The sequence below is a fragment of the Barbus barbus genome, assembly GCF_936440315.1.
Source record: "Barbus barbus genome assembly, chromosome: 38".
Lineage (NCBI taxonomy): Eukaryota > Metazoa > Chordata > Actinopteri > Cypriniformes > Cyprinidae > Barbus > Barbus barbus.
This window is the reverse complement of record NC_136716.1, coordinates 16287657-16306590: the sequence shown is the minus strand read 5'-3', so window position 1 is coordinate 16306590 and position 18934 is coordinate 16287657. Positions and strand designations below refer to the sequence as shown.

The window sequence follows — 18934 nt, the reverse complement described above, 5'->3', positions numbered from 1 at the left end:
CTTAGAATATATGCACACTTTTTAAAAGAATATCTCTGTGTGTGTAACTTGGCTGCCAGCAGTTTGACACGGTACAACTTACTGATATGACATAAATCATTAATTTTAGAACAAATGTAAGTTTTTTTTTCATCTCCAGATAATAAAAAAAATGTCTTGATTGCATCTCGGCACATAAACACCTATGTTTGATCATAATCTTATAGTAAAGATTTGGTGCACATGGATCACTTAAATTAAAATAAAATGTGCCAAGTCTTGATATAAGTCTAGATAGATGGCCCTGAAATTAGGTGACAATGACATGCCATTTATATCTACACAGTGAATCAATACACTACCACACATGTAAATAACCAACCATTTTTAATAATTAATCTTCTTTTCAAGGGGAGAGGGACATATTTAAAATCTATAAAATTGTTTTGCTCAAATAATTAATCCAGAATGTCCTGTATCTCAAGAGTCTTTCTAATCCTATAGTTTAGCTGCAATTACAAGACGTGCACTACTTTTGTCCAGTCGACAGATGCCTCGTTTCGCTCCGTCTGTGTTTGGGTGATGGTTGTTTGAGACGTCCAAAGGCTTCAACTGTGGAAAACATAGACATAACACACACACACCTCTCCCAAAGTATGGAGATATACAGTTCTCTGAACCGTAGAGGTTGGCTTTGATACATCCTCAGTACACAGGCTTTAACGTAACCAGTATTTTGGAGCAATATCACTGTAGTGCTTTGCTGGACAATAATCATCAATGACTCACTTCAACAAGTGAGTGCCTTTGGTGAGACCTGAAACATGACATTATAACATAAACAGTGAATATATTTATTATGGAAGGTAATTAATGTTAACAATAATTATTACAAAAGCAATATCACTATTCTACTATGTTCTGGCCCAGCTCTTGTACCAAGTCAGACTAATGAATGGGAGACAGTTCTTTCCCTTTGAATTTTAAAATATTATCCAACAAGATGTACAGTTCATAACTTTTTTAAAGAATAAAATAAATCTTAAGGAGGTTCATTCTGATGTTCATGGAAGTTGTCTGATGGATGACTTGAATATAAAGCAGAATGTGGACCGTGTTTGTGTCTTTTAATTCATACATTTCCCAACAGTGCTGATTCAGACAATGAGAAGTACTCGACTACTTCGGCAAGGGTCCGATTTCTCTTTCCTCAAATGCAAAGCTGAGGACCATAACTCTACAGTAGGTTTTCCTTAAGTTCACCAAGACAAAACAAGTTCACAATTTTTGATCCATCACTCTTCAACACAACCTGTCTTCATAATAGTAATGAATAGTCTTTGAACATCCACAGGCCTCTTTGTAAAGAAAACCCTACATAAAAACCAGGGCACAGCAAGTGAGTACCTTAATTGCACCAACTTAACCACAGTGGATAAATATATCAAACAGCCCAGGGAAGCGTCACCCTTCACTCCCCAGGTTGTTTCAACACTTGTGTATGGTCACTGAAGCTTAGCTCTTTTTGAGTGCCCTGCAAAATCTTGCCATTTAAGGAGCAGTTTCTTCAGCACAGCAGTTCTGGAAGCTCCTCGAGCTTTACCTAGTACTATCTGGACTCGCCGTCTTTATGTGTGGTAAAAAGGGCCAAGTCTCCTGGCCCACCAAGTCTGGGCACACGGGGTGGAGTAGAAGATCTGTTCACAGACGGAATGAGAGGTGGTGGAGCCCCAACAGACAATGCCCCAACTAGACCTGGTGCCTTGGCTAGAATGCCATTAGGTATGTGAGAGTGTGAATGCAGAGGTCCCAGTCTAGAGTAGAGGCCAGGGTGATGTGATGCTTGGACAGAGGCTCCAGCTGGTTGGAGGTGAGAGTGGGATAGCAACCCTGCGTGAAGCTGTTCTAGGTGGGCAGCATGAGATGGGCTATGAAGGTGAGGTGCGGACAGGTGTGGATGTGGATGCATCCCAAAGTACCGCGCTCTCTCCAAGTCTTCCCGCATTAACTGAGCACGTTGCTCCTCATCGAATGGGTGGGACATCAAACTGAACTCTGGCCTGCCTGCTGAGGATGAAGCAGAGGACGTAGAGGTAGGTGGATGGTGCGGGTTGGTTGCCACAGCTGCTGCTACTGCAGCTCTCTCGGCCTCCAAATAACGCTGTACCTGCTGATGCTGAAGAAATCTAGACAAGTGTGGATCAGAGCGAAGTGCAAGGTGGGGATCTGACCTCAAAGCCAATACTTCCCTGCGTTGTTGATGTTGAGCAGCCAGATCCCTCCAATGTTCCCAGGGAAAGCTGTGAGTGGCTTGGGAATGACCTTGTGGAGGACCATGTGGATGTGGTTGGAAACGATCAGCTGCAGCACTTAATACCAGTCCGGCTGAGCCTCCAGCACCAACAAGATAGGGCTCAATACCCCGTGGACGATCTAAGAGGGACAGATGATGGTGGGGAGGGTGCGGAGTTGGAGGAGGAAGAGGCACGCCAGGTGTAGGTGTCAATGACAGGGTTGAGGAAGGGGTGGATGGATGATGTGGGTGCCGACTATTAGGCCGTTCAAAGTTGTGTGAAGGCACAGTGGAATGCGGTACGGAGATGGGCACTGGCTCAGGCTCCTCTTTACGCTCTTCTTTGACCTTGACTTGGGGGGGGAACCCAGAGGTTAGACCAAGTGCAGGTTTGGATACCGGAGTTGTGGTACGATCAGGTTTCTTGACTGGAAGCGAACTAGAAGAGGCTGGACCATTGTTCTCTCGTTGTGAAGAATGGCTGGATTCTGTGCTGAGTGTGTGCGGTGGCTGTCGGTGAAACAGATCCAGAGGAGAGGGGGCTAAGGGGACGTTAGAAGGAGAGGATCTGAGAATAGATGATGTTGAAGATCGAGGTCTGTCTGGTGCTGTGGAGGAAGCTGACACTGGTGCCCTGGATGCAGAATGTTGTCTCTTGTCTGACTCCCGTTCTCTTTCTCTTTCACGCTCTCTGCTTTGGCCATCTGATTGAACTCCACCTCCGCTCAGTGGGCCCAAGCCATTTAGATGTGAACTGGGGGTGCTGCTGCGATGCTTGAGGGATGGGACACCAGGTGACATTCGCACTGGCTGGCGTCCATACAAGAGATTGTCTCTGTGTGAAAGAGTATTACCAATTAAGTATGTCAAGTTGTGAGATGTGATGCATAATTCACTTTTGATCTTAAAAGTCCACTTGAAAACTACATAATAACAACAATTTGTTATAATGTCATACCTGTCCTTTTCATCTTTTATATGAGTCGGTTCTCTTCTCTCCACATCCTTTCCTCTATCATCTCTCTTCTCTGGTCCTTTTGCCCAGGACGATCCAGAGGGGAAAGAGGCAGGAGTAACATGAAGACGATTCCATGGATCATGGGGGTTACCCAGTCCTCCAACTGCACTTGCAGAGGGCTCGGTCTTATGTCCAAAAACATTGGCAACTAAAAGAAAATGTATAACAATTGATTATTCTTCGGCTGAGTGTGACTGATAAAATACTACTTAAATTAACCTCTGCGAAACCTTTTATTAAAATGCTTAGTAAATGTTAGAAAACCAACACATTCAAATTAGAGCAGTAATTCTCAACTGGGGCCTCTGCAAACTTGGGGCAGTTGTGGCCTAACGGATAGAGAGTTGGACTTGTAACCCGAAGGTCGTGGGTTCGAGTGGGTACCCTCAATACCATGACTGAGGTAAGACCCTTGAGCAAGGCACCGAACCCCCAACTGCTCCCCGGGTACCGCAGCATTGGCTGCCCACTGCTCCAGGTGTATGTTCACTACTGTGTTCACTACTTGTATGGGTTAAATGCAGAGCACAAATTCTGAGTATGGGTCACCATACTTGGCCACACACCACTTCCCTTTTCCCTTTGAAGATGAATTAAATAAGACAAATCAACTAAAAATAAAAATATATCAAGGTTTTGAAAAACTTTTTTTCTTTTGAGAGCCAGGAAAAGCCATTAACTTTTTAACTGGAAAAGCCATGTAAATTGATGAAAACTCCTTGGACACTTCTATAAATTAATATACATTTTCAAGTTATGCCAAGTTGTGAATAAAATATATATTTTTTAAATCGGTATCTAGTAAACCACAAAAACTGCCTTAAGGTTGAGAACCTGTGTTAAGGCTGATTTATACTTCTGCGTTGGACCTACGCCGTAGCCTTTATGGCATAGGCTATGCGTCAGTTTGCATTTATACTTCGGCGTCGTTGTCCGCGTCGACGTGCAGTACACATGGAGACCGCTAGTCTGCAGTGTCCACGGGCATGTTGCTTGTGTAATCCGCAGTATCACGGCAAAAGCCGAAGAAGAGGCTCGTCGGAGAAGCAATATAGCCGTGATGGCGGCAAATAAATATGAAATCATTATTTAATACTAAGAGACAACAAAGGAGACAACAACGGAACAGGAGAAGATGGCATGCTTTCAATTTGCAGAAGGACTTGAACCACGGCAGATCAACATTGTTTGTCACGGACAACTAGTGTTGTATAAAGCTATGTAGTATAATAAATGATAAGACAATTGTTCTTTGCTTGGTTTTATTTTAAATAAGGTGTAACATTAAAATATATTCAAGTACACAAACACAAAACTACATACGGAGGGAGGGGTTCTAGCAGATCAATATCAGCGCTTGCGTTCCACGCAGAATTGACACGCTGTTAGAATTTTGGAGAGGTGCACGTCAGGCTACGGCGTAGGTTACGCCGTACTACACAGAGCTATGGCGTAGGTTCAACGCAGAAGTATAAATTGGGCTTTAGAGTCATCTGATTAATACATATTCTTAATAAACAAATTAGCATGACAAACCTATTGTGGGGCTGCCTAGGCCTCCAAAGGCACCAGAACTCAGGGCTCCCAAAGAAGAGTAGGAGGATGAACGAACATATGGGTCTGTAACACGAAACCCAGCCATTAGTGATAAAATCATCTAAACACAGAGGAAATTTTGCTCTACAATGCTAGGAAATGAATCAAGCCTGAAGAACAGATCTGCACAGAGCAACAAGAGCAGCATGGGTAACATTGGCTTTTGATGCCCCTACTTTTTCAGAGACAGTCTCTTACCCAGATGTGCTGCTGAGGTGAGGAAAGAGGAATGGGGCGTTGGAGGCATGAATGGTGTGGAGGACGGATTGACTCCACCTGAGAAGACATGGGTCAACTCAGACAAAAACTTAAACACCCATAAATGGACTACCATTGAGTGTTGACATTTAGCCAAGTTTGTGCTTTATTTCCTCCTTAAGCCTTTCTAATTTAGAGCCCTCGTACGGCAGCACAGTAGTGCTGTAAAAACCCTCCAGTAGTGCTGTCAAAGTGTTTTGTACCTGAAAACTGTTATTTAGGTAGAAACAACCCACTTCAATAGCTTAAGAACAACCACAGGCTTATATCACCTGCAGAATTCCTAAATTGGTTGAAGAAATAAGTGTAAGTATAACCCACCAGTGAACAGGCTTCCTGGTCTTGTAAGATCAGGAGGTGGGGCAAGGGGACCACCAAGTGGTCCTAGACCTCCTAGTCCACCAATACCAGGGCCAGGGAGTCGAGGCAACAAGTCATTACGGAAGTCCAGCTTTTGTGGATCAGCATGCATAAGCTGAGTAAGACAGCAACAGATAGGTGGTCAACAGGACTGATGCCACTTTTATTTAAAATCATCTCTTAAAAGTAAAAAAAACAACAACAAAATAACATGAAATATTTCAACAATTTTGTAGTTTTGGGCCTTTTTGCATTAGAACTAAAAATAAACACAGATAAACACAAAAACCTTGACTTTTTCTTGATGTCTTAGAATCATCCAAGCAACACGGACATGCATAGCGCACCATTTTCCAGGCTTCTGTAAAGAGATCATCCAAATACAGTTAGAAAAGAATTGTCTGCTAGTGATTTAGAGGTCAAAAACTAAAATAAATCAAGTACTACAAAAGATTAAACTTACATTACTGACTTTTGGTGGTGGTGCAAATGGGTCTGTTAGCTGTGGACACAACCACCATACATTATTCATAAGTCTCTATAAAGTTACGATTAGAATGTATGATGCAAATATGCATGATAGGGCATCTTTACCCTTGGAGCTTTAGGTGGAAGGTGGGGTGGTACAACTCCCAAACCAGCAGCCATCTCTGGAGCAGCTCCCTGAAGAGCAACAAGCTGTCAATAACAACAAACTATTCAAACCTACTTCATGGGCTCAAAATATGAATAGGAAAAAATGTGACTGGATTGGTGCCAAACATTGGCTTTAACTCAATTAAAGTGGTCATCCTAACAAATCAGATTGTGCTTGAACTTTTAAAATGAATATCTCTTAACATATTAAAATTTGTATGTACTTAGAATATACAAACATGTGTGACCACTAGGGATGCACGATATTATCGGACTGATATCGAAATCGGCCGATAATGACTTTAAATGTAAATATCGGCATCGGCCTGACATGCAAAATTATGCCGATATGTCTTGCCGATAAGGGGAAGGGGTTAACTCGCATGTGCTCAGGGTATGCTAGTGATTAGATCACATCAGCAATGTGGCTCATTCTTGAAGCAAAGTTTTGTCTGAATGATGAATAGATTGACTATTTTGGATCGCTGCATTTAATATGTGAAGGCATGTACAGAATGACGCGTTCGGTGTGGGATAGAGTAAACAGTTATACCTCCCCCAGGTCCTAATGCCCGTCCGGTAAGTAGTTTTAATAGTAGGGGCGCAGTTGGCCTACTTCTAATTAAATTAAAAGTAAAATAGCCTACACAAATAACATTTAGACTGTGTTTCTGATTAAATAAAGCAGTAATTGATGTAATAAAATAAGTATGTTTTGATTTAATGGTCAGAAGCTATAGCTTACATGAAAAAAAAAAAAAATCACAAACATGATACTTGTAAATTAAATAATTTTATATATACTGATTTATTCATTAATGTGTAACGTTTTATTTTTTAAACAAATCATGAGCTCTAAAAGACTTTCAGAATTTTTACAACTCTTTTGTTTTAGACCATCTACAAATGTTAAATCTTAAAATAAAATATTAGGGTTAACACGGCATCTTTCTGGGGGAATAATGCAGCGATTGATATAGTTGATTTATATTTATTTTCAAAGCTTCAATGTACTGTTAAAAAAACCTTTATTATTTTTTATTTAATTCTAATAAATAAGTTCTTGTTAAGAACTAACCAAAATTAATAATATTTTGCTTATAATTTCTGCACAGGAGAGACTTGGTGTTGTTTCCAAACAAAAGGAAATATATCGGTATCGGCATCGATATAGGCCAAAATGAGTTGAAAAATATCGGCATATCGAATATCGGCAGAATTCCAATATCGTGCATACCTAGTGACCACTCATGAATATATTAGCACCTTTAGCCTGTAGTACATATTACTGCTAAAAACCAATAGAAAATACTATTCTCTCCTTTTACCAACTGGAATAAACTTTAAGAAAAGACAACAAACAAACGTTTTACTAACTTCACAGGTTGGTCATTCATAATTCATTTAAAGAGAGTCATTTCAAAGATATAGCTGAAAAATGGCCAATTTAAGAGCGAGTGGAAAATTATTTAAAACTAAACTGATTGTTTATGTCTTTGTAATGAACCACAATCATTATTTTAATTCTGTTAAACCTGAAATCAAAATGAAATCAAGTCCCTATTTTAAGATTATTATATCTTAAACTCCAACCAATTGATTGTGTGATAGAAAGCCTACATTTACAGTCAGGGAAAAAATTATTTGATCCCATTTTTGAACATTTTGTACGTTTGCCCACTGATAAAGAAATGATCAGTCTATAATTTTAATGGTAGGTTTATTTGAACAGTGAGAGACAGAATTACAACAAAAAAAATCCATAAAAATGCAGTAAAAAATATATAAATTGATTTGCATTTTAATGAGTGAAATAAGTATTTGACCCTTTTGCAAAACATGATTTAGTACTTGGTGGCAAAATGCTTGTTGGCAATCAGAGGTCAGATGTTTCTTGTAGTTGGCCACCAAGTTCGCACACATCTCAGGAGGGATTTTGTTCCACTCCTCTTTGCAGATCCTCTCCAAGTCAAAGGTTTTGAGGCTGATGTTTGGCAACTCGAACCTTCAGCTCCCTCCACAGATTTAAGGTGTGGAGACTGGCTAAGCCACTCCAGGACCTTACTGCGCTTCTTCTTGAGCCACTCCTTTGTTGCCTCGGCCATGTGTTTTGGGTCATTGTCATGCTGGAATACCCATCCACGATCCATTTTCAATGCCCTGGCTGGCTTCAATGTCCTGGCCCTGACGGTACATGGCCCCGTCCATCGTCCTTTTGATGCAGTGCAGTTGTCCAGAAATAATGTTTCCACCTCCATGTTTGACGATGGGGATGGTGTTCTTGGGGTCATAGGTAGCATTCCTCCTCCTCCAAACACGGCGAGTTGAGTTGATGCCAAAGAGCTCAATTTTGGTCTCATCTGACCACAACACTTTCACCCAGTTCTCCTTTGAATCATTGGCAAACTTCAGATGGGCCTGTACATGTGCTTTCTTGAGCAGAGGAACCTTGCGGGCACTGCAGGATTTCGGTTCTTCACGGCGCAGTGTGTTACAAATTGTTTTCTTGGTGACTATGGTCCCAGCTGCCTTGAGATTATTGACAAGATCCTCCTGTGTAGTTCTGGGCTGATTCCTTACCGTTCTCATGATAATTGAAACTCCACGAGGTGAGATCTTTCATGGATCCCCAGGCCGAGGGAGATTGACAGTTATTTTGTGTTTATTCCATTTACGAATAATCGCACCAACTGTTGTCACCTTCTCACCAAGCTGCTTGGTGATGGTCTTGGAGCCCATTCCAACCTTGTGTAGGTCTACAATCTTGTCCCTGACATCCTTGGACAGCTCTTTGGTCTTGGCCATGGTGGAGAGTTAGGAATCTGATTGATTGATTCTGTGGACAGATGTCTTTTATACAGGTAACAAGATGAGATTAGGAGCACTCCCTTTAAGAGAGTGCTCCTAATCTCAGCTCCTTACATGTATAAAACACACCTGGGAGCCAGAATTCTTGCTGATTGATAGGGGATCAAATACTTATTTCACTCATTAAAATGCAAATCAATTTATAACTTTTTTGAAATGTGTTTTTCTGGTTTTTTTTTGTTGTTATTCAGCCTCTCACTGTTCAAATAAACCTACCATTAAAATGATTGATTAGACTGATCATTTCTTTGTCAGTGGGCAAACGTTCAAAATCAGCAGGGGCTCAAATAACTTTTTCCCTCACTGCAAATACAAAGTCATTTATAATGCAACATATTTCTTTACAATATTTATGGTAACACTTTGGAATAGGGAACATATGCTAAATGCTAAATTTAGATATGGTGTAGGATTATGGGATCTAGAATATGGTCATGCAGAATAAGGCACTAATATGTGCTTTATAAGTACTAATAAACAGCCAACATGCTAGTAATATGCATGCAATTAAGCAACTGTTTAATAGTGAGAATTTGACCTTAAAATAAAGTGTTACCATACTTATAATTAGCATTCATCTGAGTGATAACATGCATGCTAAATATTCGTAGCAACAATGTAAGAACACACTCAAACTGAAATAACCATATATTACTGTTATTCTATTATATTCTATTTTTTATTTTAACAAAAACACATCGATTCGCTACAGGAGGCCTTTGTTTTTATTTTGTAACAATGTCTTTAATGTCACCTTAGATCAATTTAATGCATCCTTGCGGACTAAAAATATGAATCTCTTTGTCTTTTGAACAGTTGCATACATTACTAGGTAAATATGCCGACTATTGTTAAATGTTTGAAGTGGTTGTCCTTTTTATGCTCTTATGTGGTTGACATTATTATCTCACCAGGATCACTAGATATTGTGGTAATATACAAGCGTTCTTCACCTGATTTTAATATTTATACACCAAGCTTAGTGCTGGGCGGTATGACCAAAAACTAATATCATTGTATTTTTCAAAATTTTACCGGTTTCACGGTATGTGACGGTATTTTTATTTTATTCTTTTCATGCATAACTGGGTGTTAACCACATTTTCTACTGACTGAGAGCGGAAATACTGTAGATTGGCTTAAAATGCCCTATTTTACTGAATATTGTAGAAATTCCACACTAAATAGCGACTAAACACGACCCATTAATAGCCTACATGTTAACCAGAGTCACTCATTTATAATCACGACATCGTCTGATAAAATCAGCATGCATCTACACTAAAGAGTGGCTATGCAGTGGTTTTGGCGATATTACTTTTTTACTCATGCAGTGCACTGCCTGCGTCTGAGTAACAAATTTAAAAAAATTTATAATTCCAAACAGTCAGTAAGCGACAAGTGCTTGGAACTTTTGTACTCATTTACTGACGAGTCTGCTGCAGTACAGCCAACTGAATGCGCTGCTTCTCTGCCGCTCACTGCACAGAACAGATGCCGAGAGAGTCAGACCTCGTGCTCGCGGGCCAGCACTGGCGAAATCTTCCAACTGAACCATAGCTAAGGTTTATCCAGAAAAGTCGCTAGGTTTGTCGGTATGTATTTTCAATGGAAAAAAGCCGCTAAAAGGATCTGGAAGTTGCTGAATATAGTGCTATATTCGCACTTGTGAGTGTGAACTGATGGCAGCAGGCGGTGGGTATTTGTGGCGGTCAATGTGGATATTGTGGATCAGTTCTTCTGTCATCACATTCTACTAGTTCTACAGCTTCAGTTTTGGAACTTTCACGCTTAAGGCTAGTTCACACTACAGGATTTTAATCTTTATGTGTGAACTACACAACGATGCATCAAAGAGGCTTGCTGGCACGTCGGCAAACAAATATCTAGCATGCCAAATATCTGGACCGGTCGGCCGACTCGACATCACGCGGTGTCAGGTGTCGTGACGAGCTACAGCCAATGAAAGAGGAAGGCATGGGTTGAGGTCACCGGAAGAAAAACAAAGCCGCTCTCACACTACACATGTTCTCATGCAGTGAAAAATACAATCGCAGAGCAAAGAGGAAACTGACAACACACCGACAGAGAAGACAAAGAAGGTTACTTCTGATATGAAACAAGATTTCAGGACTCTCAGCTTTTAAACGGAGTCGTTTAAGAAATTCAAACAATAAATACACGTTTTAACATTTTATTATTTCTCACTCAGTATTTAACTTAAGTGCTGCAAGCCATGCATACAGCGCCAGACATGACAGATATTTGGTACGCAGAACAAGTACTTTAAAGGAGTACCTTAGCTTATTACCGTTACCGTGGCAGCCAACTACACAGCTTAACCCTCCGCACATATTTATATTTAGTTATAATCAAAAAAGTTTAAATTCAGTCGATCTTTTTCACCCCGTTTTAACATGTATTTCTATGAAGACAGGCCGTAGCATGGCGGATAGCAGCGGCGGCACATACGCATTCTGATTGGTCAGATCGCCTGTCAATCGAGCTCTTTGAGAACAATTCTCACGTGTTTTCATGACAAAACGTGGTTTAGGGACCGAATAGAGTCGTTGGGTGACAGAGTTGTTGTCAGCTCGTGTAGTGTGTAACCCCCGGTTGAGGATCATTTACATAGAGTGAGGTAGTGTGAACACCACAAAGACTAAAAGACAGACAATCAAGTCATGTAGTCTGAACAGCACAGCGATCTGCCGACGTGTAAAGTTGTGTAGTGTGAACTTGGCTTTAGTAACACATGCAGCTGTTCCCTCGCCACAGTGCAACAGTGAAAGAAAACCCCTCTCAAACGGTGTCGCGTTCCGAACGTTGTTTAAACGACATACACCCACATTGTGGTATTTTAAAAATTCATATCATAAGAAAAATAAACACTGGTATAGATTTTAATATTCAAAACAATGTCCAAATAACAAGCAACTCTTACCTTAGGCTGAAAAGCTCCATGTAATGATCTGAAAGGTCCAGTGGGCGGAAGAACTGGCACTGGAGGTGGGTACTGAGGAAAAAACTTTGTAGGAGAGAAAAGAAATAATAAAATCACAAACTAGAAGCACTTATGTATTCCACAGAGACCTACTATATTAACTGCAAATTTGATAAGACAGCAAATGTTTAAAAAAAAATCTTACTGGGTGTCGAAAGAGACCGTCTATTTTGCTTGGATACTTATCAAACTGAAACACAACAAGCACAAGAGAAATGTCAAAGCGTGAAATGTCATAATCAGCCACTTTTTGAAACTAGCCATCCATGAGCCACAGTTGACGACTCACCAGTGGTGGTGGTGCAGCTGTGGGATGTAAGAAGTGTTGGTGAGTATGAGTGTGCTGGTGCTGGTGATTGTGCTGATGGAACTGGTAGGCCATTGTAGGGATGGACGTTTGGGCCTGGGAGGATCTGCTAGATGTCCCAGAGCTCGAGCTTGACACAGACGGTCCTCCAGGTGCAGAGCCAGCATTTGAGTCTGTCATGTCATGAGAAAAGAAAGAAAATCTTTCTGAACAAGAATATACACATTTCATTTTTATTATTTAATTGTCACTAAATAATGTTACTAATATGGTTAACATTTAGTATTTTTACACACAATGGCTGGTAAAGTTTGTTTTACCTGTTGAGGTGTGGGGTGACACCTGCAGGAGAGGAGGTGGTGGGGGAAGGTTGGGGGACGGTGTGAAGACAGCACCAGGACTTGGTCGAGAAGAAGGTATTACTGTCCCCACACCACCTGGGCCTAGAACAAGGGACGCACTTGTAGCAGGAGTAGGTGGTCTGATTGATGAAGAGGAGGCTGACGAAGATGGAGGCTTGCCTGAGTTACTGCTCCTGATGAAAAACCAATGCCACATCACGTGTTTAGGGAATACAATCTGTCTTTCATTTTAATAGACACATGCTTTTGAATAATGGCAAAAAATGTGATACAGATTGCAACTTTTTCTGAGCAAGTACTGCACACTATAAAAGGAAAAGGCATGAGTGCATGTTAAGCAGAAAAAAATCTGCTTGAATTTGTATCAGAGAGCATTTAAGAAATAGATAATACCACAATAAATTGATTTCAAAATCATTAATTATAAAAGTTAGTAATAAGTAATATAAAATTATTTAAATAAAAATTTCAATTTGCATGCATAATTGTAACTACTTGAAATAATTATAATTGTGCTTTTGAGGGGAAAAATATTTATTAAATCTAACTGTGATAAGAATTTATCCTTTTTTCTTTTTACAGATGTACACCCAAAAGTTTGGGGTTGGTAACATTTTTTATGTTTTTAAAAGAAGCCTCTTCTGCTCACCAAGGCAGCAATTATTTGGTCAAAAAAAAAAAAAGGAAAATTGTGAAATATTATTACAATTAAAAACAAGTGTTTTCTATTTGAATATATTTTAAAATGTAATTTATTCTTGTGATGGCAAAGCAGTCATTATTCCAGTCTTCAGTGTCACATGCTCCTTCATAAACATTTTAAATGTATTTACTGTAACTTTTGATCAATTCAATACATTGTTGCTGGACAAAAGTATTAATTTCTAATGGTATACAAAAACACTGCACTAAACAATTTGTTTCCAAAAAACACTGTGTACCCTTGCTGTGTAAAGCCAAGCAAACAGACTTAAATAACCAATTTCAGCCAGCTCCATTTTTTAGTACAATATGCATGAGACAATATATGAACAGACTGTAGGTGTGAGAGATTATTCTAATAACTTTAACAGCATGATTGGATTTAGAAGGCTGAGGGCATTACTGAAGTTTTCTTTTTTTCTTCATCTGAATTAATGTATGGCTGAATGTTATATGTAGATACATGTATATGTATATTATTTATAGTATAGTTACATTATTGTTACTTTCTGTTTGACCTAAAATGAAAAAAAAAAGGTGCAGAAACGCTGTTTCACTACACTGACCTGTTGTTGCTGTAGATTGGTTGTGACTTTCCAGGGAAAGGGAAAGGCTTGTGTTTGTGCTGTGGTGGGTTAGGATCATGGCGGTGATAGGGACCACCATTTCCATTATGCTGCTCTGGAAGGGAGTTGGAGACCGAGGCAGTGGAATGAGCTGCAAGGCTAGGCAGAGAGGATGAGGTAGAGATGGCCTCAGGGTAAGGCTGCTCCATACTCATCTCCTGACTCCTCTCCAGGCCAGAGACCCGAGGTGTGACTGACAGAAGGGGTAGCGAGCTATTTGAGGGCAAGAGAGGGCAACCGTTGCCCGCAGCAGTGCTTGCAGAGTTGGAGTTAACTGCTGTGGAAAAAGAGAACGCTAAAATGTAATGCTCTTTTTCATGCTTTACGACAACAAAAATAATCCAACAGTTCTATGTAGGCTTTCACAAAAGCATGAGAAATATCTGAATGGCATATAAATAAATCTGCATTTTAATTAATGATGACCATCACTGTCCAATTCAAATCCCAAAAACATACAAAAATATCATTCCTAAGGTAATTCACCATCTACCAAAATAATATATACACCTGCTACTGCCAGCAGACATTTACCTTCTCTTGTGCAGACGATGAATGCTGGCTCCATATTGTCAGAAGCCTAAACAGTGGGGAAAATGTCATTATCGAAATAGTAAAATGCACGAAAATACAAAGCAAATTAAAGAATAATAAAGATTTCTACCTTATCCCCTGATTCACTCTCTGTATCACACTGTTAAAAATAAAGAGATACAGTTATAGCTTTCATTTGTGTGGGGAAAACATTTAATGACAATTTCCCTTGTTTATGATACATCATTGATAATACACAAACAAAAACATACAATACCGTTCAGTTGGGTCAGTATTTTTTTTCCCAAGAGAAAATAGTATTTGTTATTATTCAGCAAAGGATGCATTAAACTGATCATAACGGACAGTAAAGACTTTTACATAGTTACAAAATGTTTCTTTTATTTCTTTTTCTTATAAATGCTGTCAAACTTTTCCTGAATAACTGCATCATGCTTTCCACAATACTAATTTAACATTGATAATAAATGAGAAATGTTTCTTGATGACAAAATCAGCATATTAGAATGCTCGTGTGTCACCGACGACTATAATAATGTCTGTTTAATTTAGCTTTGCCATCACAGGAATAAGTTACATTTTCAAATATATAGTTATTTTAAATTGTAATAATATTTTACAATATTACTGTGAAATGTACTATTATTTTGATCAAATAAAAGCAGCCTTAGTAATAGTAATAACAGACATTCAAAAACATTAAACATCTTAGCAAGCAAACTTTTAAATGGTAGTGTAAGTGAACAATATATGTATGTTTTATATTTATAAGTCATATTTTTGGACAGCAAAGAAAAACAAAAACAGGAAAGAAAACAACTCACAATATATCCTGTCTCCATGTGATTCCCAGATACCTGAAACAAATACAGAGTAGCAAATATGTAATTACATGAATGCAATAAAAATAAAACAGATCTATATTTATTTTTGTCTTATATTATAAAGGTCATCTGAAAGTAGTTACAGGCAGACATACAGGCAAGGATAACTAATTGGCTGATATTTGGCCATTCTGAGATACTGCATTGGGCGATAACCATGTTCACTTTGATTAGCATAAATAGCTGTTCCTTTTGGCATTATTTCTTAAATCTATTAATTGCAATTTTTGTTGTCTTTGAATTCTATAACCAAAACATGTAAATACATCAGCCAAGGATTGCCTGGCTCTCCCAGCATCTGTACTGTAAAACAACTCTTTTGACTGCTGCTAGAACAGCGAGAAGAATATTCACGTGATGCAAATTTTGTTTAGACCAGTCACTGCGTCTAATTTCCCCAACAATAAGGCTTCTGACACTTCATGACTGTTCAATATTGATAACTTATTTTAAAATGATCAATTGATTTTTGTCAGACTCATCCACACGACACTATTCTACAAATGTATGTAGACATGTTTTTCATGGGCGTTTGCACGTTTATAGAGCCTTAAAGGGTTATAAAACTACAGCACTAACCTTAGCATCTCCCTTTCTCTTCAGTTTAGATTTGATTTTCCTGCGCTGCTCCCAACTGTTGGTATACGTAGCAGGAGGTCCTTCCTCTGGCTCTGACAGAGGCCCTCCGTTTTCATCCAAGCCTCTCTTCCTTTTGATTCCTCTACCCATGAACAAGCCAGAACGTTCTGGAGGCTTTAGGGAACAGTCCATCTATCAAAGTAACACAGTACAACATGTTAATGCAACAAATATATGAGCTCTATACTGAGACTTTGCAAGTTAATTCATTTTACACTGAGTTTTAATAACTACCAAGTAGATATTCAGCATATATTATACTAAAATTAACGATGCAAAACAGCTCAACTTGTATTGTACTGCAGTACTTAATACAAGACTAGTCAAAGAAGGCTAAACACACAAACCTCCAAGGCCTCCAGGCTTATGAAGCTGGCTATAGCGAATCCATCGATGATATCCTCCTCGCAAGACACCGATTCTCGCTTCCTCCGACGCGGAGGTCGGTGTCTGGTCCCCGGGAAGCCGGGTCTGCATTCTTTGCCTCCGCAGGCACGGAGCAGTGAGGTTCCTCTGCAGAGTTCTTGGTCCGAGGCCGAGGATGGCGACGAGGCCCTGCGCTCAGCGAGATCCGCTCTCCTCCGCCGCCGCTCTCGGTCACGCTGCGAGCGGGAGCGACGGCTCTGCCTGAAGCCTCCGCTTCGACTGGGACCGTCCATGTCAATGTCCGACAAAGGCACTTAATAAAAACACACTCTGGTCCGGCCTGGGGGACTTTACAACTGATACTGAATAAAAACCAGTGCCTCCGGGACCAGTGTTGCGGATCTCAGATGAAAATGTGGTTTAAGGTTCCTGTCTTATAACTTAGTCGAGTCCAGTGGAGGCTGTATGGTGTGAGCACACTGCAGTCTGAGTACAGTCATGTCTGGGCATCACCGGGCCTGTTTTATCCAATAACACCGCTATTATGAAAGCTTCTAGATATTCCACTTACTGTCTTTCTGTCAAGACATTGTCACTTTCATCTGAGGAAGAAAAAAAAAAGGAGAAACTACCGATCAATGGCGCAGTCGGAAATATGCTGCTTTAATGCTGAAAGAGCTTATTTTCTACATATAAAATATAAACAAGACTAAAATAAACATCACTAAAGTGAAAAAGTATAACTATAACGTTTTAATGGCATAAAGGAGAATAATGTCTACCTCATAAGTTAGGGTTGAGTTTTAGTTAGTAACGTAAACTTTATTAAAAGGAAGATAAGCACAAACAAAGTCCAATAGTGAGACAAAAGCAATCCTTTATGGACTAAAATATTTTAAATCAAGTGTTATTTCTGAATCTGAAGCACATAAATCGGTAAATATAGCGACGAGTTAAATCGCTCTCTTAGCTGACGATGTTAGCTTGCTAGTTAGCTAACCTGGTTGGGATCGCGGATTAAAGCACACACGTTTAAAACCACCAAATTCGTAACATTTTTGTTTACTATACTATAAATGACATTATGAAAATTACTCGATTGAGATATTGCTAAATATTTAACGGTTATTATACATCCATTGTAAACACAATCAGGCGAGCAAACACTAACGTCACCACCTCATCACATATCAAATGTCATTTTAAAAGATCAGTCATTAGTTTTACAGTGGTCTACATCGTTATTTATCTCCTAAGACATCTATCGAGGGGCCCAAAGCTTTTTAATATGACTCCAATAAAACAAGCTAACCATGTAACGTTAGCCTGTGGTTCGTTGACACCCCATCTTGCACTTCACATTGAAGGAGGAAATTAAACTAATTATTCAGATCAGTAACGTTACACGAATGAAACCGATGAACGTAACACGACGTGTAACTACTAATAGTGTATTTACTGATTTAAAAACCAAACCTGTAAGTTGAATCAAGACACTAGCCTATTAGCTCTCTTACGAGCAGAGGAGAAAAGGGGACACTGTGTGATGGGTTTTAATCTCAACTCAAGTATAAAACACATTACTTTTTTTTTGCTTAAAACTAACCCACTCTGTTTGGCTTCACTAACGATGCTCAAAGACACGAACAAAATGACAACAATATTTCCGATCACACCCACCACTCGCGCTGTAAAGAGGGCCATTTTCCTCTGGCTTCTGCTTTCGCCCGAGCCTCCATTTAAAACGATAATAATATACAACAGGCCCCAAAGCCTCGGGCTGGAGTTGCACCGTCACGGATGTTGAGCGCAGCCCCGTCAGCGCAGGCTGGGCTCCTCCTTCCGCGGCCCGCTGTGTGATCCACTCTGTGCGGTCAAGCTGGAGATTTAGCCGGTGTCCGCAGAAGAAGCTGTTTTTTCCTCAAGCGTAAAATGAAAATGGACTTACGAAAGCTTGTTTTTCGTCCCGATCGTCAAAACGGGAAAAATGGTTTTCTTTATTTTATTTGGGAAGCTGAGACATACATGAAGCCTGGGTGGACAACCCGTAGCAGTCAAACTGCATTGTGTGCTTCTGTCGGGTTTTCTTCCTCTGTTGACTCGCTCAAGGCAGGCGGTGCTGGATGCGACGACAGTACTGCCATCTACTGCCACTGAAGGGCACGAGCGAGTGTTATAACTTCTGCTCAGCTGCCCTGCTGCCCTAAAGACCATCATAGATATATATACTGACAGTATATATATCTATGAAAGACCATAATGAACATTTGTTCTCAGCATCCAAAACAAGCGTTAACACCGAAATGTTTAATTTAGATTATATTATCACTTTTGTTTGAAATATATGTATAATTAACCAATGCAAATACCTATTGTTTCTGGAAAAAAAAAATGTTGGTAAACTTTAATTGAGATTCTACAAAATCAAGCTGTCCAAGTAACATGCAAACGAGAACAGTACAGAATATATCAACACTGCAT

At 39.7% G+C, this 18934-nt stretch overlaps 1 protein-coding gene across 5 annotated transcripts; it reads right to left on the bottom strand.

Annotated features, from left to right (window-relative positions):
* Positions 1-349: 349 nt before the first annotated feature.
* On the bottom strand, positions 350-18547 carry LOC306857820 (fibrosin-1-like protein). Of its 5 annotated transcripts, none has more exons than XM_079398005.1 (19): positions 18134-18547; positions 16435-17055; positions 16028-16219; positions 15389-15421; positions 14674-14703; positions 14544-14589; positions 13950-14286; positions 12640-12854; positions 12302-12492; positions 12158-12202; positions 11953-12036; positions 6099-6182; positions 5968-6006; positions 5794-5865; positions 5466-5619; positions 5085-5162; positions 4827-4910; positions 3231-3438; positions 350-3107 (listed from the first exon to the last, which is right to left on the bottom strand). In XM_079398005.1, the coding sequence occupies exons 2-19, from the start codon at positions 16744-16746 to the stop codon at positions 1589-1591; spliced, it is 3723 nt and encodes a 1240-aa protein (XP_079254131.1). In that variant the 5' UTR covers positions 16747-17055; positions 18134-18547; the 3' UTR covers positions 350-1588. The 5 variants fall into 5 exon arrangements, with proteins under 5 accessions (XP_079254131.1, XP_079254133.1, XP_079254132.1 ...); XM_079398007.1 differs by having other exon boundaries at positions 6099-6167; XM_079398006.1 differs by having other exon boundaries at positions 13950-14283.
* Positions 18548-18934: the final 387 nt, after the last annotated feature.

What these genes read in the sequence shown, in the direction of transcription:
- LOC306857820 (XM_079398005.1), bottom strand. Translation starts at nt 16,746, where the DNA reads ATGGACGGTCCCAGTCGAAGCGGAGGCTTCAGGCAGAGCCGTCGCTCC. An exon ending in TAAGCCTGGAGGCCTTGGAG is followed by an intron (nt 16,220 to 16,434) that starts GTTTGTGTGTTT and finishes TTACTTTGATAG; the next exon opens with ATGGACTGTTCCCTAAAGCC. An exon ending in GTCACCCCACACCTCAACAG is followed by an intron (nt 12,493 to 12,639) that starts GTAAAACAAACT and finishes ATGACATGACAG; the next exon opens with ACTCAAATGCTGGCTCTGCA.